The following is a 27,669-nucleotide window of genomic DNA, read 5'->3' on the forward strand; positions in this document are numbered from 1 at the left end:
ATTTCAAATGTGCTCAAATTAGTAGCCTTTATTAAACCCTAAAAGAAGTGGAAATTTTGAGGACACCTCAGTCAAGATGTATAAAATTCTGAAAGTGTCCCAACCCAACTATTCTATGAGCATATGATTTCCAGTTTGCTTAAATTTGAGACAATCTATATTTAACTGCTTTCTAAAAATAATATTAAGTAAAATATTTACTGAATAATCAAAAATTTAAGAGTGATTTCTAATATCTTCTCATTCTATTTTCCTTGCATCTCTTTAGCCTTTTATGGACAAATACATGTCTCAGAATAACTCTATACAATGAAGTTGATGGAGGAATCAGATACATCTCTTAAATCTTTACATCTGAGTAGATGTCAGTTTATCTTTGCATATTCCCATACACACGTCACATATGTTTTCTCATCAGAGCTGAATTTGCCGTTGAACTGTCACTTTTAGATTTCCATCTGCTTTAGAAAAAGCTTTACTTGATGTGGTTTCAAATTTTTAAATTGTTCTCTGTGTAGAGTCATATGCCATTTATTTTGTGGACTCAATGAAAATTAGAATAAATTATGACCAAGTTAGGAGTGAAAGAGTCGGGAAAAAATAGTAGAAAAAGCCTGGGACTTGGACAGAGGAAAAGAAATATATTATAAGGGAGTTGGACAAAGGCCATTATGGCATTTGCATTTTGGCTGGACTAGAGAGGAAACGACATTCATAAAATTCTCTGCACAGTCTACATTGTAGAGCAGAGGATGCACCTCCACAGACAAGATTTTCTGAAAGTGTGCGGGTGGGAAAGTCTAGGTCGGCTCTGCTTACATGAACAAGGAGTATTCGAGCTCTACTTCAAAAAACAACGTGAAGGGGCTTGGTGACCTCGTCCCATCCTCTTGCACATGAAGATAGTATTTGTGTGGCTTTTGAAAAAAGAGGGGGTTTTTATCTGCTGTGAAGAAATAAAACAACCTGCCACTGGCAGAAACCTTATTTTCCATCTAGTAATGTAAAGCAGCTTTCTTCTAATGACTGTGATGCATCATAAATTCAAAATAAATTAGTGCCCATTAAAATACAGGCTTTCCATCATTTGTATTACAGATACTGCTGGAGCATCATGCATTTCTGGAGCCACCTTTCCACTAAAGAATTATGATGACATTCTTCAGCAAGAACATATTAAAATAATCCAATGAAATATACCTACCTCTGCAAAGATTTACCATGTGTGCCTGTGAGGAGAATATTACTGAAGTTTACTGAGGAAAGTAATATTTTCTTCCTACAAGAGGAACTATGTTTCTTTTAGTAAATTTTAATGCATCTTACTGGAAAGCAATTGGTCAGAACTTTGCCTGATCTAGACAATGTGTATATCTGAACACCCTGTCAGGTAATTTTTTATAACATCAGGTGAAATAATCTGGAAGAAATTCCATAATACAAATTTGTTCTTGTCTTAACCCCATTTGCCACTTCAGCTCTGGCTCTCTGAGCATAGGGTCAAGTGCTTTGCACTCAGCTTACTGTTTACATTTGAGTAAGTAAATATGAAGAGCTTCTAAACCACAGTGGCAAATGTAACCTTGCACAATCTTTCCACAGGTATAAGCTATGGTGCTGTGTAAAAGACAAGAGAATCACTCCCACATATTTTATGTGGCATGCTAGTTGATTTTTAAGGAACAATACAGAAAATTCAAAAAGCATTGCATGAACCAACTTTATGCTTGAAATAAAAATTTCAAGCCTCAGAATTTTCAGTTAAATTAAAACTCACTCTGAAATATCTCTACTGTGTTCTGCCATAGAAATAAACAAATTAAAAATATAACTGTGTGGCATTACCAGGAACTAATTCTTCCTCTTAGTTCAAAATAATTACAAACATTTTTTCCAAGGTTATTAGGTATCATATTGCATATCATTATCAAACAGTCTTAGGAAACTTGCAACTCTACAGTTTCTTATTTTAGTATAAGCCCAAAGTGGTGTTTATTACTGCATATGCAGTCACCTAACACACACTGAACTCTCTCTGAGATGAACTGCCACATCTCATTCTGTGAGGTGTAGTCCTCTGAGTGATTGTTCATGTGAGGGGGCTCGAGACCCTTAGAATCATCTCCAATGTTGACTACATTCTTTTCCCATGTGAGAATCGTACAATTTCAGGTCACTACCTGGAAATGTTTTGTTACAGAATCTGTTGTTTCAATGAATAATCCTTACAGTCACAGTCCCTGATTCTTGATTTCTCAGAGAACTTTGCAGCACCAGAGCTCTACGGAATCCAATAAATTAAAATCCAAGTTAGAAGATTCATACTTAAGGTCAAATTGTACTGTGTCCTTAGATTTTTGTTTTCCATTTATGAAGCAGATATCAGCTTACTAACAAATAAGGCAGAAGTATCCAATGATTACTTCAATAAAGTGAATACCACCAGCTTTGCTCAAATCTTGTAATTCTTCAAAGCTAGTATTCTATATTTTATTTATATTATATTTGGGGGGAAAGATATTAATAATTTATGAATCATGTCTTTTTAAGGTGAATATAAATAAAAATGAGATTTTAATGAATGCCTCTGAAACCATGAAAGTCATTGAAGATACATTGTCAAGAAATCTTGATGTTGCAAACACACCTAACGATGAAGATATTTGCATAAATATATAAACACGTTTATATGTTGACTTGTTGACTTTAGGTAGGTGAAAAAAAAATAATTTAACTTTGAACTTTGTGAGATCACTAAGGTATTTAAAATGAAGCATTTCTTGAAGGATAAGCATCAATGCTCATACTTGGAATGGAGCCCCAGGCAGTTGTTTTAGATGTCTCTGATAAGAGAGTAACATCATCAATGAAGCTATTCCTTCTCTCCAGCTTTAAACCCTTATGCTCCTTAATCAAATGTTTCATGGTACCTATTCTGGAATCTTGGTTTCTTATGGATTGTATAGTTCCTCTAAAGACAGTCTTTAAGTTAAATATCAAGAAGTAAAACCTCCTGCACTTTGTTTATTTACTTGCTGCTCTGAAAATTGCAACTATTCTGATGAGGCAAGTAATAGCAGATTCATTTACTTTATTATGTACACTTAAAGCTCATCAATGACCCAAAAAGGAGAGATTAATTTTGCAAGTTGGGTACATGCCAGTAACTCAAATAATTTAGACCAACACTGCTCTGGAAGGTTTTCTGAGTGAAATTTTACTTCCAAGGACATAAGATTACTCCACCTCCTAGGGAAGGCTAAATAGGACATTTTCTGCCTTCTCTTGTGCCAGTCCAATCTTGAAAGCTTGTGCAGAGTTCTTGGGAAATCCTGCAAACCTGGAAGCAATATATGTGGGACAGAGAAGCTCATCCTTTTAAAAGAACTACAAATTTCACACAGGCAAGTTCTGTTCCAGGAAGAGGAAAGGATTCCTCCATAGGAGAGCAGTATGAGTACGGTTTGCAGCATGACAAAGTTGGTGCTGCCAGCTGATACTGATAAGAGAAGTGTTTGGGGATCTTGTTACAAAGAGACTGAACTGTATTTAACTTTTAAATCATTCACAGAGCATAAGAAAATAGATCCATGGATTTCTATCAGCTTATAATCAGCCACAGAAGAATGTAAACCTAGACAATTATTAAACAGGCCAGTTGTGTTTTTTTCTTATCTGCTTACGGAAGAAAGGGAATTACAGGTATGAGGAAAGTCATTGCAAGGTAAGAGAAGATTTACAAGCTCAAAGGTACTGTTAAAATTACCAGGTATTTTTAATAGGGCTAAAACTAATGCGACTGAGTCAGTGTTACTGGAACTTGGGAGAATTATAACCCATTCAACATACAAGAAGATTAAAGAAGAAATCAAACTTTAAACACAACAAGCTTAAAACCCCTAACAGCGGGTGTTCATCTCAAATAAGAATGTTCTTAAATTTCAAGGTCTCTAGGTAGCAAAATATAATGTGTTAGTGTTGGGCAATAATCATGTAGGGTGGCATCAACTCAGCTTTGTGGAGAACTTGAACTATACTTCCAGATACTTTTAGTAGTCAAAAGCCAAAGAAGTCTTTGTATTTGATATGTTTTGGACATTTAGCTTCAGAAGGAATGGATTAGAAATTCCCATCTTTATTGACTGACAACAGAAGATGTCTAGACAACTGGTCAGATATAGGTGCCTTTGTTGAGGAAGATGAAACACATGAATCCTGCTCATATTATCTCCAGCTACTATTGCAAAACAGCTGTAAGGATACCATTATTTTCTTCAAAATTTTCTAAAAGTTAAACCTCTTAATGATAAATGTTTCCAAGTACGATGCATAGAAAACCAAACAGGCACACATTTCCATCATAGTAAGAAACTGTTAAAAGATGTGTTTGAACTATATGAAGAAATCAACATCTTATTTCACAACAGAGTTCCTTTTTTAATCACATTCTTTCATTTGGATGTCATGTCATAGTAGATATTCCTCCAGATAAAAATCAGGTAGAATTGCAGTGCAAATACTTAACTGTTTCTTGACAATGAAAAAATTTGTGGAAAAGAAAGCTAAGATTTTCTTTGGCTTGTATGCACCAACAAAACATGTATTACCTACTAAAGCTGCATTTATTTGTATTCTTGGAGGTACAGAATTTCAATAGAATATCACTATTAGATTAAAAGGTTTTTGACTCCTAAAAAATGCTTCATATGGTTTATACATTTAAACACATTTACCATGTGGTCTTTGCAAAAATCTTCAAAATTAGTGAATCAATTTAAAGAGTACCTAATATAATGATAAAAAAACATTCTAAACCACCACATAATTTTATTTCTGCTGTTCCTCTGGCATCACCATAAGCCTGTCACAAAGTGTCTGGCACACTCACCTCTGCTAATGACTGCATAACTAGATATCGTGAACCACAGTACGTCTCAGCTGTTGCCATTTGATACTGGCTTAGAATACCTTCTAAACATATCAGTACAACTCTGTTTTCCTTGAATATACTCTTCAAAATAAACAAGGAATAGTTCTTAGACATTCCAAAACAATGGACCAGTAAAATTCTATAATAAGTTCTTTGTAAAGTGCTAGGTTTACTCTTTCATTTGAAGTGCTGGGTGACTACAATGGTATACACAGACTTTTCCTTCCCCACAGTTCTTCTCTGGTATCTGCATAAATGTCTCATGATTTCCAGTTGCGCTAGACCATTGTTCCATTACCTTTGAATTACCCAACTCACATCACGAACACAGCCATTGTATGATCCACTGGAAAACTATATGGGAACTAGTCCAACATTTGCAGTACTCACAAAATAAGCATTCTTTCCTCAAAGTTCTACAAGCTCAATGAACATATCAAAGGCCACAGTTTGTCCCTTGATACCTTTCTTAAACAAACCCAAAGTTTTAGCTCCTTAGAAAATGATGCCTGGTATTTATTATTGTTAGACTTTGACCTATTAATTGAAACTAAGTGGAAATCAAAAAAGCATAATTTTTGCAGATAAAAAGCTGTCAATATTTATTTACTTATTGAAATCCCTGCCTGTAAAACCAAATTAAGATCAAGACAAAGTCTTACAAAGGGAAAGTTATTATTAATGTTTATTATGTAATCCATATTGCCTACTTTTATGTAAATGAAACCTGTTTTAGTAAAAGGCTCAAGTTAATTAAATTTAAGTTGCTGCAAAAATTTCTATAGAATCATGGAATTGTTAAAGTTGGAAAAGACCTCCAAGATCACCAAGTACAACCATTAACCCCGCACTGCCATGTTCACCTCTAAAGCATGCCCCAGGTGATCATATGTATCAAATCATGACAAATACCCTGTGGCTGGAACATCAAAAGAGGTTTGTAGAAACACAGTGGGAACTCATATAATGTCTTTCTGACAACTACTCAAAATTAACACAAGCATACAATAAGAGACAAAAAACTCCTTATTTCTCCCAGCGGAAGCATGTCCTTAGCTTTGAGATTGGCTTCCTAAGTGTATCCAGATCCAAGCAAAACCCTTTGTTCATGAAAACTTGACAAAATTGGATCCACAAAAGGCAATGAATATTTAGCAATTAGATCTTACCTGTTCAGGAAAATGTAACAAGTTGTAGAGTAAAAAACCATCTTGTTCCTGTACATAAGGTGACAAACCTTTTGGAAAAGAAGATTTATAAAACCATCTAAAACAGATATGCTTTTTGGTTTTTTTTCACCTTTCTTCCCTTGACCATTTTAGAGTGTTTTCTAAACATCTAGGAAGACATCTCGGTTTAAAACATCTCTGTTTAAAACATGCATTGTTTCTGCAGAACACTACCCTACAATGTCCAGTTTTACTAAAACTCAAAGCCTTGCAAGAAATACAAGACCTGGCTGTATTACCCTTCACAGGCTTTAGCATTCAGGTCTTGTTTTTTAAGAACTGAACTAATGTATATTTATAATAATTTGTTACTCTTATCTCCATTTGCTAGTAAGAGTCAAAATGCTCTGTTCTTGTGAAACCTCATTACGACTCCTTTTCCTTTATCTGTGAGTCTCAAATTAACTTGACATAGATGCTTTTCATATATCTCAGGCTAAATGTGAAGTATTCCCTTATGCCCATGAGGAACTCAGAAAGTTAGTAAGTTCTGCTTTCAAGGGCACTCTAAATGAGGTTATTAAAATGCACCACTTTGCATATTCTGATGGGGAAAAACACTTGCCCCTGACAACAAAGGAGATAGGTCAATTCAAGAAAGCATCTCAATCTCCATATTGATGGCCACTGAATTCCTTGTGCCGGTATTTGTAAAACCAAAATTAGAAAATGTTATCAGGAAGGAAGAAAAGTGTAGGAACCCAGGTTCTGCCCAAAAGTAAAAATCCATAACCATCTGTTGTTTGTGTTACATGGATTTCACAACTGTCATCTCCACCATGCACGCCATTTCATCTTCACAGCAATATCACCAAAACACCCACTGAGATAAAATCACAAATATTTTGAACATACCTTATGATATGTTATTTTCCAAATTAATATTAGAGAAAGTCAAAATGAGGACTTGTCTGTAGGTTACTTTTGTGCTGTCAGATGAAAAATCCTTCAAGGGTTTGCTATTGTTTGGAAACACTTAACTTCAGACTTGAATAACTTATGCAATACTGAAGAGAAAGGAAGATATAAGTGCTACCTTTTTAAAGAATAAATGTGTATTGAAAAATTATAATGGCCACTCCATACACTTATATAGCAGCTTTATTCCAAAGCAGTCTAAAAATGTATTTTCAACTATTTACTCAGAAACATTATCCAGAATTTAAATGAAACTTTTATGTTTTCTGTACTTCAGACCACAAATGTCCCACATTTCACACCTGGGTATGGCTTGAAGGATTTATCAGCCCTCAATCTAATCTTCACCATCCAATGTTACACCCAAAAAGTACTTTTTGAGAAAACAAACAAACAAACAAACAAAAGAAACAAAACCCGCAAACTGAAACCGTCCTTGGAAAAAAATGATAGAAAAAGAGTTAAGGACCAGCGAGTGAACAAACTGCTTTTTCCCTGAGGAAATCTAATACTCAAGGTCAGTTCTGTCTGGAATCACCAGACCTGTCACATGGCTTTTCATAGCTGCCACTGTGGCTCCTATCAAACCCACACTGAAAGCAATGAAAACATTTTTACTGGAAACAGATCGAGCTCTGATAAGAATCTCCTTAATCACCTTTGGCTGATAACGCTGCACAAAGTGAGAGGTAAAGTTTTGAAAAAGAGAAGAGTGAACTAAGAGAACTTGAGGTCAAATGTATTTGACCTTTCTCTTTAATTTCTTAATTTCTCTGTGTGTTGGAGCAGGCATATTACTCTGTAAGTATAAGTATACATATATATTTTATATACCTAGGAATACATACATGCACACGCATTTTATACACATATCTGTTCATACACAAGCAGGAACACAGACTTGCTGTCAGGATAACTCAACTAATTCCATTTTATCCCAGCTTCTGTCCTCCAGTAACAAAAGTCTGGTGGTCCCAATCTCAGTCCCTTGGGTGTAGGAATCCATCACAAACCCATCACCCTTAATTTAATGCAATTGACAGTTTCTGCTCAAGAGAGGCAGAAGAACGAGTTACCATGGAGACTGAACGACTGCTCTTCTCCAGAGGATGCTTTTATCAAGCATGGCCTGAACAGTAGAGGCTGTGCAATACTTGTAACCTTAATCACATCACTGGATCTTGCTTTTTGGGATGCCTTTTTAGTAAACTCTAACAAACATCAAAAGTTTGGGGGGGTGAGGGAAGAAAGAAGAGAGAGCTTAAGAAAACAAACAAACCAACCCCCTAAAACACAATAGAAAACAGTATGAAGCTGCATATTGTACCAGACTGAGAGAGAAAATTAGTTACATATTGATTTGATTTATCAGATTTGTCACCTCTGCCTGGTGCTTTCCTAACAGGGTGAATGCTGTGCTTGACCTATTTGCTGGAATTAACCAGGACTGCAGGAGACCATATGGATTGCCAGATGGTCTGCTATAATTTAATGCCATTTATTCTAAGTATGAAGTAAGTGATAAATATAATTAACATTCTTTTAGCTCCTTATTGGAGCTTTTTTCAGAGGCATTGAAAGGTAAGTTAATACCTTGTTGCAGAAACACAGATGCCAGCTAATTACTGCAAGAGGCTGCAGCCTCCAAAGCAAAAAGTGTCTGCACAGAGTCTAACTTATTCACTGACCCTACTGTGATGATTAATAGGTTGAATGCTAAGCTGTAATGAGGATGACAGATCTTAGATGTTTTCAGGTTACCTTCATTAGTAGCATGATGAACAGTGTTCATTGCAGGCGCACGTATCACACTCCATAGTAAACAATGCACCTTGTACTTGTGGCCTGAATGTGTATTTCACATTACAGCACATCAAATGTGAAAGAAGAATCAAACCACCTTCAGACAGTAAAAACAATGAAGTGATTTCCTTCAGAAATGTTTTTCCGGATTGCTATTTCATATTCTGCCAGTGATTGTCTAAATGGCCCAGTTATTAGGAAGTGATCCTAGAGAAGCTTTGGCTTCAAAGAGTGTTTATATCAGGCAGGGTCGTCACTCAGCATTTTAAAACCAAGAGTCTGTAACAAGATATCCAAACAACTCTGCTTACTGTTCCTCTGCTGATAATTTTTGTAGTAAATGGGGTAGGTGTCAGCAGAATGAATAGCAAACAGTTTTGTAGTTTTTAATGTCAATATAGAAGCGCAGTTAGTAACTGGTACTCAGAACAGTCAAAGAAGTACTAGAGAAAAGGCAGAAATACTGAATCTTTTGTATTTAATAGGAAAAGTTGTGCACATTGAACCTCACAGATAAAAATGACCACAGCGAAATGTCCTGAGATTTGCAGGTGCACTGTTAATGTAACCTGGGTGAACTTTGACCTGACAGAAATGGCATAAATGAAATGCTACGCAGAGAACACAACATAGCAGCACCTGCACTATAGAGCAAACCTGCTTCACATTGTTAAAGGAGCTCAGGATCAGCAGGTCACAGCATACAGAAAGCAGAAAAATTATCCAGCTTTTCAACACCTGTGCTCTTCCCATGGGAAGATGGGTTCAACACTTGTTCAGAGGTTGCCACAGTTACTCAGGTACACTCTATCTCCAAAGTGCAAGTAATGATGCACCCTTAAAATGTGCTCCATTAGAGGCGACTTGAATGCCAGGAGATATAACCTCTTTCACTCCACTCTTGAATGCTTCAAGTTATTTCTTCACCTGGTGAATTTTGGTGAATTCACTTGACTATTGTCACTGGTTCTATAAAATCCTTTAAATTTCTCCACCAGCTTGTGAGGAACTCACAATTTTCTATTAGTATACGAATAAAAATAGTATCAAAATACGTCAATAGCATACTTTCTTGATACTGATACCATTTGTCAAGACATCTTCATAAGGTCTCTGTGACTGACAGAATTTGAAAAAAGATCCATTTTCCATCAACTGAGGGGCAAAAGCTAATGCTCCAGCTTCATGATTGTAGTCAGACAGGGAATAAGAGGGAGTTGGAGAGAGCAATCCAGATAGCCTGATCCTCTTTGTAGGCATGCTCCTTACTTCCCTGACTACCAAGTAAGGTAGGGCCAATCATGTGTCAGAGTTTAGGGAGAATGAAATAAGAGATAAAAAACTACCATGCTGGAAATGACACGTTATTCACCCTTCAACAGATCATTTGCTGGACCTGACAACACTGTACTTTTACACAGATACCGCTTCTGAAAAATACTGGAGCAACACTCTTCAGAGATTAAAGAGTTTCAGTGTCAGTATGCCATCAGCACAGTGTTTTCAGTCTCAATGTCTATACATTCACACATACGTACATATACATAAACACATGTTTGTAAATATATCCATTTAATTGCTTCATCAGTGCAATCAGTCAGATGCTCCACGTGGTTATCTCTTAACATTAAAAGAAAGGGAAATACCAGATCTGTTGCCTGAATTAACATAATTCACACCTTGGAACTGTCTAAGTGTTTTGCCTAAACAGCAGCTAGCTCTCACCAATACTTAAAGGAGAAAAAAATTCTGATAAAATGAAGAAACCACGCATGATTTAACAAGTTAGTCTTTGGGGTTGATAGACACAAAGCCTGTCAAAGCAGATCTGACACTTAGTTCTTAAACATAGCTTTATACTTTAAAATCCTTTTACATCTGTCTTGTTCTTTACTTGCTTGCTTGCAAGAAGAAAGGTATCAGAGAATTTATGTTCCCTGTTCAATCCCAAGAATAAGACTGTCTGCCTCTTAGCTGTCATACAGATGGCATGTTTGAAACACCACTCTTAGGACAACTAAGGACCAGATATAAACCCTTGTCTACAGAGGAATACCTGTGCCTCATGAACGAACCCTCATTGCCATAATAATTTTCTGTGATTAAGCTTCATCATTGGATATACTGAGAAATCTCACCAAGTCAGTGGCAACTGACTAAATTTACTCCTAGACCCAGAAGAAATTATTTGGGCAACGATTTGTTGGGAAGTTATACTCTTAAAAATTGTGAATTTGGGGAAAGATTGCAAAATCTTTTTTTTTTTCAAATTACTTGAATCTTACATAGAGGAACAAAGAAAAGGTCCAAAGGGAAAAAATGCTTTAAGATCATATGAATAAAACAACCAAGCAAAGTTATTTACTAATTTCAGGAATATCTTACCTCCTGCATACATGACAGCAAGCATTATTGATGATATCCAAGCTATCTCACTATATGATGTGTGGAAGATCTCTTGTATTTCTTTGAAGAACACTGTGATGGCTTTGGGGAAGGCATAGGAAAATCCAATGGAGATAAAAGCCCCAAAGACCACAACCCATCCCCAGCCTCCATCAGGAGGTGGGTAATCTGGCGCTCCTGTTGCAGGTGGCATTTTTGGTCTCTGTCTCTTCTCCAATTAGACTGAAAAACAAGGAAAGAAACAGATTGTCAAATATTTTTTTCATTTTTTCCATATCAAACTATGTTATTCAATAGTCATCTGCAGGGAACATAAAAAACCCTTGGAGGAAAGATCAATTTCCATCTTTCAAGGGACCACAGAACAAGAGTACCTGATTGTAAAAGCACAAGTTGTTTGGCAAAAAAACTTGTGGCAAGAATATTTCCAATAGCCTAGTCAATATGTGGCAACTGTTAAAAATTACTCATCTCAGTCGCTGAAGTTGCATTTGCAATTAGTCACTTATTGCGAAGTGACTTGTTTGTGTGGGTGAATTTATGTAGCTCTACAATCTACAGTGTGGAAAAGAAACAATTTGAAAAAAGTTACACCTAAATTATAACTAAATGTTTTAAATAAGTGTTAGTGAGATCTATTGGTACTGCAGCAATATCATCATCAACAACTGAGAGGAACAAATTGCAAACATCTGGAAAGCAGAGATCTAAGCAGAGATTTAAAATTCCCTCTGTATCCCTAAAATAAATATGTAATATTTAAATTCCACATTTTACTCTTAAGATTTTGATATTTTAATGTTGATATTACTTGCAGGAACAAGGTAGAGCTTGATGGTATTAATTTTGCTGTTTCCACGTATTAGAAGACATGAGGAAGCTTTCCACAGTGCTTCTATAATTTAGAATTGATCTTAAGAGCTGCCACCACAATGATACTTTACAGAGGTTCTAAGAGGTGTAGCAAACACATTCAGGCAGCTCAAATACACACAAAACTTCTGAGGCCTGAAATAAATCTCATATTGCTAATATCATCCTGATATCTAAAACTTCATTTTTTTACATTCTTCATAACTTTTTTAGAAAATATGTTGTGGTAAAAATCCGTTTTTTATTTCTGGGATTTTTTTCCACTGACAAATCCTGTTATTATTAAATACTGGAGTTTTTTCAGCCTCCACATACAGTATGAACTGCAAATTCTTCTTTCCTCCCCGTTTCTTTCTTGGGCATTTAGGCAACATTACTCTTGATTGGTCTCCTGCCATACTAGTATTCAAAACTGTTGATGATAACAGTGAGTAGGTTGCTGTTATGCTTATGATTACCAGCAAGCCTCTCCATGATTTCTTCTGTGTCACTTACAGCATTTTCCAATTTCTCACAGTTAACTGCATTAGCAGTGGGAGTGAGATGATTACTTTAACAAAAACGAAAAAAAAACCAACTGTGTCAGCTTATACTTCTCTCTTGGGATAGTGCCTGGAGTACTTTTAGGGTAAATGCCATGTAGCACTGCATGCAATATATGCCACAAAACAAGCAAAATATTGTTTTTAAGATTACCTATTACTAGGCTAGCCGTGTGATAGAAACCCAGTGTACTTTTGATTCTCCAGTTCACTGAAGCTGACTGTAGACATCAGCTACAATCTCATATAGGTAGCACATCACTGGGGAAAGCTAAATCAATGACTAAAACATCAGGCTTTTAGGCAAAATTATAAAAGCCTAGGTAGTTTGGCTTCTGCATCATATAACTGAGATTTCCTGCTGGCAGCAGTAGATATCTATTGCTCTGTACAGAGAGCATATAAATCTTTTTATATGCATGTCTAGAAAGAACTTCTGGTATGTACTTTGTTTCTGCTTATTCCAGCCTCAGTTTAATGTTAGTTCACTGAGAAAACTCAGAGAGAAACCTGGGCCTGTCACTAGAACAACTTGGACAAACAGAAACAATTCTGGTTGCTTAGACTGAACTTTTTGAACACTGTTAAACACTACTTTCTTTTTGCTAATAAAGATCCATTAGAAGGAAGAGTATCTCAGAAAGCCCACTGTAACTTAGAGCACAAATAAAACTGATCAACTGCCTGTTCAAGAGCAGAAAAACTCAAATTTGCCATAAAAAAGCAGAATTCTATTTCTGTGAGTTAAGTGGAAGTAAAGAACAAGAGTTTGCCATCCATCCCCGAAAAACTGTTGTTCTGCTCATCTGAGAAAACTTTTAGTTGTTTAATGAAAAAAGGTTAACTATTGTTTTCTTACACTTCAAAGGCTTGAGCATATTTGTTTTCATATTTAATATTCACATGACAACACTTCTATTGCTATTATGAATTTTTGGGATAGCAAACAACATCAACACATTGCTCTTCATAAAAATGGAAAGGGCTTATCAATTTACTGAGGAAGCACTCCTTTTCCTAAAAATAATACAAAAGCACTTTGAAAAATCACAGCCACCACATTAGTTAAAAGAATGCTGAAGTTTCCTGAATGTCACTAATAGTTTGGAGACATCCCACTATATCCACCCCTTTAGGGTAGAAGAACAGGCTCTGATAGTTCAGTGCTTTCCTCCCTTTAAAAACTTCACAGTAAATTACAGCAGCATTTTTTAAGGAGACAAGCCAAGGGGCATTGGCTGCTCCTGTGCCTTAGCCTAGAGGCAAACTGGTGCAAAGGCCACTGCATGGTCCTGTCTGCCAACCTACAGTGGGCATCATGCTGCCACAAAGAAGAGCCTGGATCATAGTATCTCACACCTCCTGTTTATTCCACAAAGTAGAGCTAAGAATAGCTTCCCTGATATTCCTTTATGATCATCATGGTCAATATTAGCTCCACTCAATGAAAGGGGAAGAGGAAAAAAATAACAAATGCATGTTTGTACCAGGGTGAAAATAAGTGTTCATTTTCTCACAAACATTAAATCCAACATCTCACACATGCTCAGGACCTAAAGTGGCATTCTCCTGTAAAATCTGAATTTAATGTCCTGCTGCAATTCCTGAAACCGAATCCCTCTGAAAGAAGGGATTAATATACCCAGCTCTAACCTAAGCCTAACTAGTAATATTTAAGCAATATAGGTAGTATTATAACAAGTGCAAAATACATCAGCAACCAAAAAAAGCCAGGATTTTACATTAGTAGACACAAATGTTGATAAAGGAAGAAGCAATAGATGGAGGAATGAAGCAGTGATAATCAAAATGCCTTTTCAGAAACTTATAGGTTATTACAGACTGTGAAGAATAAAAAGAAATATGGCAGAAATCCTGAAAACAAGCATGTGTGGTGATGTTCACGTGAAGGACACAGTTCCAGACCAAAATAAGAAAAAAAAAGAAACAGCACTTGAGTAAATAAAGATCACCACCAGTATTCTTAGTCAGTCATATGAATTCTGTCATGTGCTTAAAGCTAGCAAGAGAGCATTGCTGGTACCTATGCCTTTATAGGCAAGCAGTGGGCAAGGAACACTGCCTGCCCCAACCCAGGGAAACAGCAGGGGAATAGTGACTGGAGTGGGTCCTGAGTGAAGCCATCAATCTCACTTCTTGCTGTCAAATACAGAGATTCCTCAGCCGTTACATACCCTGAGTCAGATGTGCACAAGGATTTTCTCCTAAGCTCTTTCTAGTTCCCCTGTATAAATCCCATCTATGTAAGCACTGAACAGGAATGCAGTTTACTGTGAGAGGAGCTGCACGTGTCTGCTACCAAATAATAGGAGAGAAACAAGAGGACACTTTTACAACATATGATAAGGAACATTTTTATTGTTAACTTAAACTTTAACTTAAACTTTTTATTTAAGTTCATCACATTTGAACTTAATTAGGCATACAAGAACTAGTGAATAAAAGAGAGAAAGAAAAAAAAGGAAGGAGGAAAAAGGGGAAAATGATAGATGTGAAAGGAAGGAAAAAAGGGAGAAAGAAAAAAGGAAAAAAGTAGCAAGCAAGCAAGAAGGTCAAACTAAGAGCAAATGCTACAAACAAATAATGTATCCTGATACCATGCATTGTAGACTTCAGTTGCAATCAACCTGTTCAGAGTGCTCATGTGCCTACCAATGCTTCATTAATATTCTGCAGTTGCGAGCTGCCAGAATCAGCTATCAATACAACAGCTTGTCAAAGACCCTTCTGAGAAGGGTTTATATCGTTCCCTTGTTTACTAAGACTCTGATTTTACTGGGAGTTTTAGTTTTGTTCTTCTGCAAAGTTAGAGTAACTGTTTGTTTTCCTGCTTGAATTTTGTCTGCCTTGTCCTTAATGTACCCCATCACCACTTGACTCAGCAGCCACATGTCCCAGAGTATAAGAACTGGCATGTGAAAAATCTATCCCCAGTTGCTGTTAGGATAGTGGAAATACTCCACATTTGTCTACTGCCCTCCAGCTGCAGACAGTAAGCCAAGAATTGCAAAAAGCTTTGCAAACTTGAGCAAAATCAGTCTTATAACATCCCTGTGAGGTGACTGAGAAATATAATCCACTTTTAGACATGGGAAACAAATATGATAACAGTCTGAGTGACCTAAGTCTCATGCCCTAAGATCAGTGTCAGAGCTGGCATATAGACTAATGCCCAAATAAGATGTGAGTTATGACTGAGATTTTTAAATATGTGTGTATTATAGAATCTCATTAAGTAGCCAATGCAGATTATTTGTACTGCTTAATACTAGAGCTAGGAGCTCAGGTGGGGTACAATGTTTGCTTTATGGGTTTGAATAGTCTGATGCTCCAACTTACCCTTAACACATGTTAATTACACTGCTGTATTTGAAATAAATTACTTAGAAGCATAGAAGCATTACATAGAAGCATTAGAACATAGTGAGTTAAGAATTATACTCTTATCAAAGATCCTTGCTTAAATGCTGTAAGTTTTTCCATTTTCATTAACCCCTCTTTAATGAGTTCTAAGCAGGATGGCAGATTAGCAAGTACCATCTCATCAAATGGTATTGCCTCACCAACTTTCATAAGTTATTGTCATAATCTTGGGAACAATTTTGAGCCTTTGAAGAAAAATATATCTTGTTAGTTTTGTGAGAAGGCTTTGCTCCTACTCGCGATGGTGTTTTTTGGTTTATTTTTCTGAAGGAAGGGAAGACGTGCAAAGACTGTAAGGTAGCAACAATGTCTGTTCTCTGCTTTTAGCTCTAACTACTCAGATCTGGAGGCAAAGTAGCTCCTAAGGAGCTACTAGTCTAGGAGCTGGTACCTAGCCTTAAAGAACTGGTTAATTATCCTGAAACGGGAAAATAGTCTCCTTTTCATCTGTGTTCAAAGACTTAAGGGGTATGTGATAAATACAACCCAGGTAGATGAAAAACGCACTCATAGTCAGAACTCACTGCCTTTTTTCCACTAGGGTTTAATCTTCAGGACAAATATACCCTCTGTGAGACCAAGTCTACTAAATTGTGCCCAGGCCAGACAGCATTTTAGAAAGATGTTGGGTTTCTTATTTTAGAAAGATATTGGTTTCTTGAATCTCAGGGTCATGTCTGTAAATGCTTTCCAGACTTCTATGTGACAATAAATAACTTACATATAACATATTACATTAAATTGTACTTACAGGTCTAACATTAGGGTTTGCTACTCTTGCTAAAAGTCTAAGCAAAAATAATCCCTAAACCACCATTGTTACTTAAGCTTATTTCACTTCATTCTTAAAAATATACCTACAGGTATTTTAAGCCTAAATCACTAGCTTATTGAGAAACAAAAAATTTTGTTTTTTCGTGAAGAGCAGATGAAGGAACTAGTTCTAAATGTCTGTATCTATGAAATAAATATGTAATTATCTGCAGTTCAGAACAATATTGTTGTGTGCTTGTCATCCCACTGAAGCAGTAACAAAACAAATGCTTGAAGCAGTGTGGGAACATGAGAGCCCCTCACACATCCCAGGCAAACATGCCTTGATATGCAAATCATTGTGCCAACTGTCTAGGAGGTTGGCAGAGGCAGGCTCCATGGAGGGAAGCAGAAAAGAGGGGAAAAGCTCATGCTGTAAGATGAAATTAAATTAAAAATACCCACAACTTTCTTTTTTTTTAGGGTCTAGCATTTCAATGGACAGATTCTTAGGAACAGCAACAACTGGGCTGATGACCGGATGTTACAGCAAAAACTGTTTGCTGAGCTATACTAGGATAATCACAGATCTGAGCTCACAATGGCTGTGGGAATATTCACAGAATATGCTGAGTTGGAAAGGATCATCAAGTCCAACCCTTACCTCTGCACAGGGCACCCCAAGAGTCACACCATACACCTGAGATTTCTGTGAAATACTACCTGAACTCTGTCAGACTGTGACCACTTCCCTGGGGGGGCATGTTCTAGCGCCCAGCCACCCTCCATGTGAGTAACCATTTTCTAATATTCAACCTAAACTTCCCCTGACACAACTTCAAGCCCTTCCCTCTGTCTGTCACTGGTCACCACAGAGAAGAGATCAGTGTCTGCCCCTCCTCTTCCTCACAAGGAAGTTGTAGAGCACAAAGGTCTCTCCTCGGTCTCCTCTTCTCCAGGCTGGACAGAGACCAGGTGACCTTGGCCACTCCTCACACATCATCCCCTCAAAGCCCTTCACCCTTCACCATCTTTGTTACCTTCCTCTGAACGCTCTCTAATAGTTTAATGTCACTTTTATATTGTAGTGACCAAAATTGCACACAATAATCAAGCTGAAGCTGCACCAGAGCAGAGTGTATTTGAAGGTCTTATTCAGTTTGACCAAGAAGAATTCCTTTCTTCCTCTTAGAAGACCCAAAACAGGATTACTGACACAGAAGTGAGTCCTGAAAGATACTACCCTATAAAAAGCAAAAACATATAAATTATGCTGTTACTGTAATTAAAATTCCATTTGCTCTACAGCCAAAAGTTATTACTAGGTCAGTAACTGAAGTGAGTTTTTTTTACAGTACTGGAACCTACATCTGGGAAAATTTTATTGTAAATATACTGGAGTTATTACATCATTGAAATCAGATTTGGAGCATTGCTAAGTCAGCAGTGAGATGACTAACATAATCTTTAAAAACTAATATTAATGCAGCATTTATAATTAATTTGATTTTTGTTGCTGGGTTTGGTTTTTTAGTTGTTTTTTTATTTTAAACTTCATACTTTGTACAACCACATTCTCCTGGGAATCCATTATCTGCATTCACAGTCACAGTCATGACTTGGACTTCCATTCATCATCTCTTCTGTTACTACATTTTTCCCCTGTTTTAGGGGAAACCTGTATGACTCTGGCTGATTAAACATCTACATAGCTAGAGTTAAGTGAAATGAATTCCAACCAAAGTCATTACAATTCTGTTTTAATTACTTCAAAAAGACAGTCAATAGAATAGCTAACCTAAAGAGGTTGTCACTCTGCCCAAATTGAAGTGCACTGAAATGAACTGTTGATGGCTAAATTGAAAATGCCAGTGATCCAGACTGAAGAATTAATCAGATTTAACAATAAGTTGACTGAAGTTGATGAAAAATTCTGCAGACCTGAAAAAAACAAACCACCAAACTAATCATCTTTTCAAAAAAACTCAAACCAAAACTTTTTTCTGCCACTAAATAACTTGTTTTAATAAGCTCAGCTAAACCCTTTATAAGTCAAAATCGTAGTTCCCTACATTGCAAGAGTATTGATAAACTTATTAATTTCCAACCACTCTTAAATTCTAGTGCTTCTCCCTCATAGTTAAGTATGGTGGTTACCAGTTTGACAACTTACAGATGCTTGATATTTTATCTCATTTTAGACCAATATTGAACAATATTGGTAAATTAGCCTTTCAACTACATCAGCACACTCATCTTCTCTAAAACTCACTCTGAATAAGTGCTTTAAAAATAAGACTTCCCAGAATAACAGAAGTAATGTAAATTTGGAACTGTTTGTTTGATATGTATTTGAAGAATTCTGATGTTTGGAAGGAGGGAGTTATAGATTCATGCAATTGTAATATTTTATAAATGGAAGAACTAAGGTTTTAAGTCAGTGTTAATGGAATTATCTGCACAGTTGTTGAACATTGCTTGAAAAATAAATAGCATAATCTTTCTAAAGCAGCAGATTTTCCATTATCAGTAATAATGGATATTCATTTTAATACCATTCTTTCAATACTAAGCTGCAGTAAAAAATATCAATCATGGGAAAAGCTAGCCTATTCTTAGGCTGCACCACTAGTTAATATTTTCAAAATCTAAATTTTTATCTTTTTACATAAACATGTTATTTGGAAGTGGCAATATTGAATTCATTTATTTCTGAAGATAATGTTCACATTCATCTATGAGCTGAATATTTGGCATTGGGAAGATCCAATTGAAATTCTGCTGATATTAAATTTTTTAAACTTTTTATAAGATACTCTGGGCTCTTGCGATCAGAATCCAACCCTTGGCTGTCTTCTCTGCTCCAGTATTATGGCCCAGTGTATTTTTTATGTATGTCCTACCACTTGTTTAAATCCCAGCCCAAAAGAATCATCTCTCACATACTGGGAAAATATTTTTCTTCTGTTGTCGCACAACACATGACTCCCATGGGTGGAAATAGTTACTAATGTTTAAGTCTCAGTGACAACTACTTAGATTATGTAATAGGAAGTAAACTGATCTGGATTCTGTTCCTAAGAGCATATGACAGGGAATATATAGCAGGCCAAGGCTGGAAACAACTCCGGACTGCAGAAATTTATACAGGATTCACATTTCATTTATTCCTGCCAATGTGGAAACTGTTACCAGTTCAAGATATTTTTCTCTATTACTAACAAAATCGACAAATTTAGGAATGCTTCTGATGACATAGTCTTTTAGAAATGTGAACTAGGAAAGTTAATGAATTATAAATCACTTTTTAGCAAAGCTACAGTTCTCTTACATACTTTATAGAGAAATAAGTAAATAAGGCGAGAAGAAAAAGGGCAGAGCTATCAAAACTTAAAATGAGGAAAAGACCTTTTAAAAGATACTACCTGGGGGCCACTGCATGTTTAAAAAAAAAATTGCGGAAGCAAAACTTCTGCAATTCTGGGTATCCAGTGTGAAAACCTCCCCAGAGCTTAGGTAATAAGCAAGAAGCTGATTAGTTAATATAGATTTTAAAAGTTGTGTGAGAGTAGAGGAAGTAAGCCATCTATAAATAAAACTAAAAACATATAGATAATTAAAACTGCAAAATCCAATTGATTCAACTCTGCCTTTAAAACCTTGATGTGTGAGCTCTTTCTGCCAGCAAGAGTTAAAATGTGAGCCAGTGATTCCAAACACACTATAGCCAAAACGTAAATTAATCCAAAAGTCATTCTGGAATTACTAAAACATATTAGGTTACATATTAGGTTAGAAAAAAGAAAGAGAGAAAGAGGGAAAGAAGAAAAGAGAGAGAGAGGGAGAGGAAGAGAGGAAGAGAAAGAAAGAAAGAAAGAAAGAAAGAAAGAAAGAAAGAAAGAAAGAAAGAAAGAAAGAAAGAAAGAAAGAAAGAAAGAAAGAAAGAAAGAAAGAAAGAAAGAAAGAAAGAAAGAAAGAAAGAAGAAGGAAGGAAGGAAGGAAGGAAAGATTTTTTTCCACTTATAGAATTGAGAAGAGATTAAACATTTTATGCATTTATAAAAAAGCAGTTTTAGAACTAAATCAATGTGACTTTGCAAAACAAAGTGGAAGAATTTCAGAATGTCAACATTATTCTCACAGAGACAACTAAACAAAAGATTTTTTCAAGTCAGAGGCACTAATTTTCATTAATTTTCATCTCATGACCAGTGATAGCTATGGCTCTGAAAAAGCAAAATTTGACAGCAAGTTATGCTCCCCTTTCCAACAGTTTCCAGCTCCTGGCAAACACATAATCACACAGTATCATGTCAGATATACTGACGTGGTGCTTGTGCTTGGGACCAACCAGGGGCCAGCCTGGAGATGCCCTTGCCATTTCTTAGGTGCAGAAATCAGATGCTACTAGCCCCTTGAGGACTGTGCAGGGGAATTTAACTTCTCTAACCACCTACCATTACAGCTATGTCCAGCCCACTCAGCTTTCTGTCTTTCTTATGCTGATATTTATGCTGGTAAGAGATCAGAAAAGAAAGTTTATTCCTATTTAATAACCCACAACTTTGAGCAAACAGCTAAACAAATGGGGAGGCATACATTTACATGGGACAGTGCAGTACTACACAGACACGCTTGCTATCTCTCGATGACTAAACATGGCTAGTAGGAACAGAAGAGCTGTGTTAGCTCAGAATCCCATTGAGGGAACTTAGCTCTGTTTGAGCATCATGGCATGGTGCTATATAAAATAAGTACACGTATGATGTTTATTTGTCCAGTCTGGAACATGATGATAAAAAATTCATTTGAAGTATGCACCAAAACTAACATAATTTAGGCAGTGACAATGCTCTAACATAAACAAATACAGGGAAAGAAGAATTTGTGATTGTATTTGATTTCCATGGGAAGGAAGAGGATGTTTAATTACAAACTTACTATGTACTTTGTCCAAGTGTTAATGAGATGACCTCCTGGTGTATATACAAAACAACTTTAAAGACCAAGATGGTTTAATCAAATTCTGACACGTACTCCTCCATCCATTGTAAGAAATTGAGCATGGGGAGATCAAAAAACCTCTCTTGATTATTACAGAGGACACTTTTCACTAACATAGAAAGTACACAACATCCAAAGAGTACAACATATTGCTGTACCTCTTAGAGAACAGTTCTATAATGCAACAGCAAAAATAATCTTCAATCAATTTCTGGCAAGCTTTATAACTTATCAACAGTTTTATGTAAATCTGATTGTTTATACATTATCACTTGTAACTTTTTTACTCCGCCATTTACTAAGTCCTCATAGAATACCCAGAATATACGCATGAAGCCCATGGTTCTGCTCTGGCACAGTGGCACTGAAATGTTGTTTGGTGCTTTGTCAATACACTCAAGGAGATGACCAACCAGTGAAGGATTTGTGAGAACTGCTAGACCTTTCTGAAAACCCCCCATCTCATGCTTACATCAAGAATTTCTGAAGAATCTAGAAACCAAATTTTTTCCATTCTTTTGGTCATATTTTCCATTTTTGAATCTCTATTTAATCCCAGCACTATGGATTTAAGTTAATACCATCTATTTTCCATTTCATTTATGATGAGAAAAAAAAGCCTTCTGGAACATAAGCCTTTTTATCAGAACTTATCAGCTATCTCAGCCTGGTATGAAAGTGCTCCTTTCACACGTTAAGGCAAGAGGAACTCTTTTTCTGACTAAGGACAATCCATAGGTCACTGCCTGGGTTGCAGACCCAAAAGGCAGACCTGAAAGCAGAAGCCCTGAAGTACCAGAGCCTGTTAGTTATGGGGTATGAACCTGCTCATGCATTAGCTGTGTGTTAGCTGGCAAATGTCTCATTTTGCTTGACAGAGAATATGGGGTAGCACTGCTTCATTGCCCAAAAGCAACCTGATAAATCCATTACAAGATTCATTTTTGTTGAGTTATGCTGGACTCTTGAATGTGAAACTTTTCCCACATACCAAAGTGCTTTTCCCTACATAACCTCTCTTTGCCAAAGCCATACCTACATGAACAGACTCACAACCATCAGCTCTTAAATTTCTGCATCAACACAAGAAAAGCTTTGCACTTCAGATTATTTTTCTGCAAACTGAGATAACATAATACTCTTTATTTTTTAGAATCTAGAACAATAGAATTCAGAGCCTCAAAATTTGACTACAATAGCTACATTGAAACAGTAGTAGAATTTACAAAACTATATAGCAAATGAGACAAGAAATATAAAGATCTCTGTGACATTTGCATCCTTGCAATTAGCAAAAGGGCACAAGAAAAATATTCACAGAAGGGACTAGTTAAGTCATATTTACCAGGAAGCTTAATAAATCAAGACTAAACCATATCCAGTGTAGGGCAACAAACACATCAATCTATGAAATGAGTCTGTTGTCCCTTTCAGGACAGATGTTTAATCAGTATAGAGGCAAAACATTGAGCTGTATTTTTCCTTGTAAAAAGTGGATATATATACACATTTGGTTGTTCATGAACTCTGCTGAAGGTCCATGTACTCATAGGAGTTTAGACAACTTTCTATATGCAAAATTGTTTGCAACACATAGAAACATGTACAGCACACTCCATACACCTATTCATTTTGTCATGATAACAAGACAAAGAAGTGGTAGTGGAGTTGCATAAATCTCAAGGTTTTCCTTGAAAAGCAATACAATGCTGGGATTCAGAGCCTGAGCATTATAGTCCCCTGAAGGCCACTTGCAGTCTTCAAGGCAGTAATATTCTTCCTTGTGTAAAAAACAACTCTGGAGTTTGTGTGTTTTTCTAAAGCCTTTAACAACACCTCTTTGAATTATTTTCCCTGAAGTCTTAAACTATTATCTACCTCTTAAACTATTATCTACCTATGCAGAGGTATGCATAGACTATGCATACACTTCCTATACATAACCTTTCACATACAGCCCAACTGCCTTCAAAGAGTAAATGGATTTGAATTCCATTCAAGTTTTATTTAGCTAGATCCTATCCCAGTCAATAGCTGTAGATGAAACAGCCACCACCTCCTGGGATGACTGGGTTTAATTACGATTTTGTTCCTCTGCAGATTCTTCTCCAAACATGCTTTTCAATATTTTTCTTACTTCTCAAAATATTACTAGATACACTATGAGGTGTTCCTGAGGGGAAGTTGTTCTTGTAATCTGATTCAGGCATAAAATCTATTTTCTATTCAGTCCTAGCATTATTATTTCAGTTTCATTATATTTTGCAATTTGAACATTAAATATGGAATTTGGGTTTGTCCTTTTTCTTTTCTTCCCTTGAAGCTAAGCATTGTGAGATTCATCATTCAACAAAATGTTTATATGAAAAAAGAAACACTGATTAAAACAAACTCTGCCCTAATGGGCTCCAAATAAATCTGTATGGCTTTTATGTACAGAAAAAGCATGGGTATTTTCTTTCCTTTTTCCCTAGTATAACTTACTGATTCAAAAATCATGTCTGTAGAATGCCACATGCATTTACTGCATCCTTTACATGATGAAAGAGGAATATGATGGAAAAACACATTTAAGTTGGGGGTTTGTGCCTGTGTATATCAGGAAATGCTACAAAGTATGTAGATCATAGTACCTATGGAATGACATTTCAATGCACAGAGTCTTTTATTTGGCCTTTGTAGGAAAAAGTGTGACTGGCCCCTGCATAATAAAGACGACTGTTAAAGATGACTGTTAAAGATGCAGCACTGATAAATCTTGAATTTTTAGGAAGATAAGAAGGACATTAATAGAATGTACAGATTGCCAGAGCAAGTATCAGAGAGGAAAAAGATGAAGTAAAGAGTGTTGTTTTCATCTTCAAAATGTGAATAAAACTATAACTCCTCTGCAAAGCAAAACAGGATTTTGAGGTGGGAGCACATGAGATGTTATCTGGCTGTGGCTATTTGAGTGTTTAAATTGGCTCTGCCTTCTATCTGTTCTGCATCAGACCCAAACCGGTTGTGTAGGGTTAGCTGAAGTCTTGAATACATTTCCAGTTCATATACATTTAAAAAATAGCTATTAATAATACCCACGAAAGCTGAGAATATTTTAAATGGTACAATAACATAAAGTACTATTTAACTTCCACCAATCAAAAGAAAAGCATAACCTTTTTTAGCAGCATCCCTAAATAAGACTATCTTTTTCATATGCCAGTTCAGTTTCATTAAAAAGAAAAAAAATAGAAATACAAAGATGATGTACAAATTCTGAATGTAAGTGAATAAAATATTTTCTGATACAGACTTCTTCATTCACATTTCTAGAAAAGACAGAGTGAGGATTCCATATTGTACTGATTCCATCAGTACAATAACAGAGCAGAAAAGCAATAACATGTAATGAAAAAATCTGATTTTGAATGATGGAAAACTTTTAAGTACTTTTGATACTTTTAAGTACTTTTGATACTTTTCACACCCCACGTTTGAACAGGCGGGTAAGTGGTGGTTTATGGATGTTTATGTACCTATCTCCTGCAAAATAAAGCATGAGTGCTCACTGAAGTTCAAAAACAAAAAGTTCTCCTGAACTTCATTTGGATTTGACAATTAATTCTGATCTGGAAGGCTGTCCCACATAAACAAAGATAAAATCTTTTTAAAACAGAACAGGTACTCTAATAATTGAATTGTTCTTAGATATAAAATTAATAGATTGGAATTTTTCACTTAGAATATTTATACTGTTATACTGAATTTGTACTATTAGAAAAGCCAAACACAGAACTACAATACAGTTCTTAATAAGAATACTTGACCAAAACTGTGACCAGAAGCACTATAAGAAAACATAAATAAAAACCAACCAAACAAGCACTCTTTTCATATAAAGTTGAATCCCTTCTGTGATTCAGGAAAAATACATAAAACAAAGCACCTCCTTTGAGGCACATAGGACAAAAAACACATGAAAAGCTAAAGCAATACTTTAGTAGATTTAAGGTTAAGATTAAGACTGAGTGATTACTCATTACTTAGTGCTAAGCAGATGTATTTCAGACCAGCGGCAGAATCACCTACCATAAATTTTTCTTTTATGAATTCTCTGGTTCATCCTGATTTCTTAAAATATCAAGAGAAAAAGTCTCCAGTAAGAATATACTACATCTATCTGCATTTTTCATTGCTATGGGTTGCTTCTAAGTAGGTTTTGGAAAAGTCCCTTTTCTGAGCCTTGAGTCACTCATGTTCACCCTCTGCAACACTTTTATATCATTCACTGAAATTCACTGTATTTTGGCTTCTGCATGAGGAATGTGTCCAAAACTCACTGGAAAATATGTTAATGCAGACACTGTGGAATTATTTAGTGGTTTATTTATTTGGTGATTATAATAAAAACATATTCTCAAGTTAACACAGTTAGAAAGAAAATCTCTACAAACATTATCTTCCTCTAAAAACCTAAGAGAGTGAAACAGGACAATATCCTCTGTCAATAATGATTATATAATATCAAAAAATCACTCAAAATTGTGAAAATTACTTAGACATAGTAATGATGTTGACATAGGCTAAAAAAAAAAGGTTGAACTTAGGCGTCCCTTATAATCACATAAGGAAAAAATAACTTACTATTACACAGTTCACATTCCCAATATATAAAAGTCTTTATGATTAACCTATGCACACTTACACCTTACTTCAATAAACTTTTCTTGTCTGTTAACAGAGCAAAGTGATGGTTTATTAACTTTAATATATCCTACATACCTGCTCTGATGTGAAATAATGTACTATCACCCTGCCATGTGCTGCCAAATAACTACAAAATCATTGGTAATTGCCAATAAAGCATTTGAAATAAAGTGCTTATTTAAGCACTTTATTTAAGCAAAGATGGCTCTAGGGCATATTTGCATCATGGAACTGACTTAAAATGGCTCCCTAACAATTCCAGATGGAGTCTTTATCCCTATCAATCACAAAGAAAAGACGTATTTTATTAACAAAGCATTATCCAAAATAGAATTATTATCTCCATTCCAGGATATTACACTTCACAGAAGAATGTGCAGACAGGTAAATATAATATAATTTAATATAATAATTAGTCGTAGATATTTGTTTTATCTGGATATCAATGCTGAGGAGCTAAAAGTGAAAAATATGCAGCCTTTCTGAATTACAATGTTTATTTTATAAATAGCTCAATATACCCAGCACAGGACACACAGAGCACGGAGATGTACTAAGTCTTTGAAAGTGTACGTCAGCTCTTTCTTTTTGCAGCTATTTCCACTCCCGTATGAGTTGATTGGTTTGTACTAAGTTTACTGACCCATTTAATTCCTCCTTTTTCTGAAAATTCTTGCTTTTTTATAGATTCCACTGTATTTATTCTTTTATCTTAATGATCAACTTTTCATTATCTGTACTTGTGAGTGCACCAATAATATTAAGCACACACCTGAAAACTTTCAACTATATGCCTGACTTATAAGCACAATCGTCCAATCAAGGCAATGACTTGGGTTTCTGGTGACCTGGACCCATTCTCTCATTCTGCATCAAACTTTTCTTGTATTTTTTAGGCAAGACTTTCAACTCTCAATTCCACAAGGAGCTTAATAATGTGACTATATCCATCTGTATTTCAAACAAAACATTTAGACTTGAGACCTTTGCAAGATGGTTGTTGTTACAGTTGTCTAATGCCTGTAGAGGAAAGTGAGTCACTTCAGGAAAACCTAAAGTCTACATATCCACCCCCAAA

General features: G+C 35.8%; 1 protein-coding gene across 4 annotated transcripts in view; it reads right to left on the reverse strand.

Annotated features, from left to right (window-relative positions):
* Positions 1-27,669, reverse strand: part of SLC16A7 (solute carrier family 16 member 7) — a 75,484-nt gene that overhangs the window by 17,533 nt on the left and 30,282 nt on the right. For all 4 annotated transcript variants that reach the window (XM_005480545.4, XM_014271618.2, XM_014271612.2 and 1 more), the window contains one exon: positions 11,266-11,508. In XM_005480545.4, coding sequence (XP_005480602.1) covers positions 11,266-11,479 — 214 coding nt within the window. In that variant the 5' untranslated portion in view covers positions 11,480-11,508. The remainder of the gene's footprint in view (positions 1-11,265; positions 11,509-27,669) is intronic.

Source organism: Zonotrichia albicollis, chromosome 4 (genome assembly GCF_047830755.1).
Source record: "Zonotrichia albicollis isolate bZonAlb1 chromosome 4, bZonAlb1.hap1, whole genome shotgun sequence".
Lineage (NCBI taxonomy): Eukaryota > Metazoa > Chordata > Aves > Passeriformes > Passerellidae > Zonotrichia > Zonotrichia albicollis.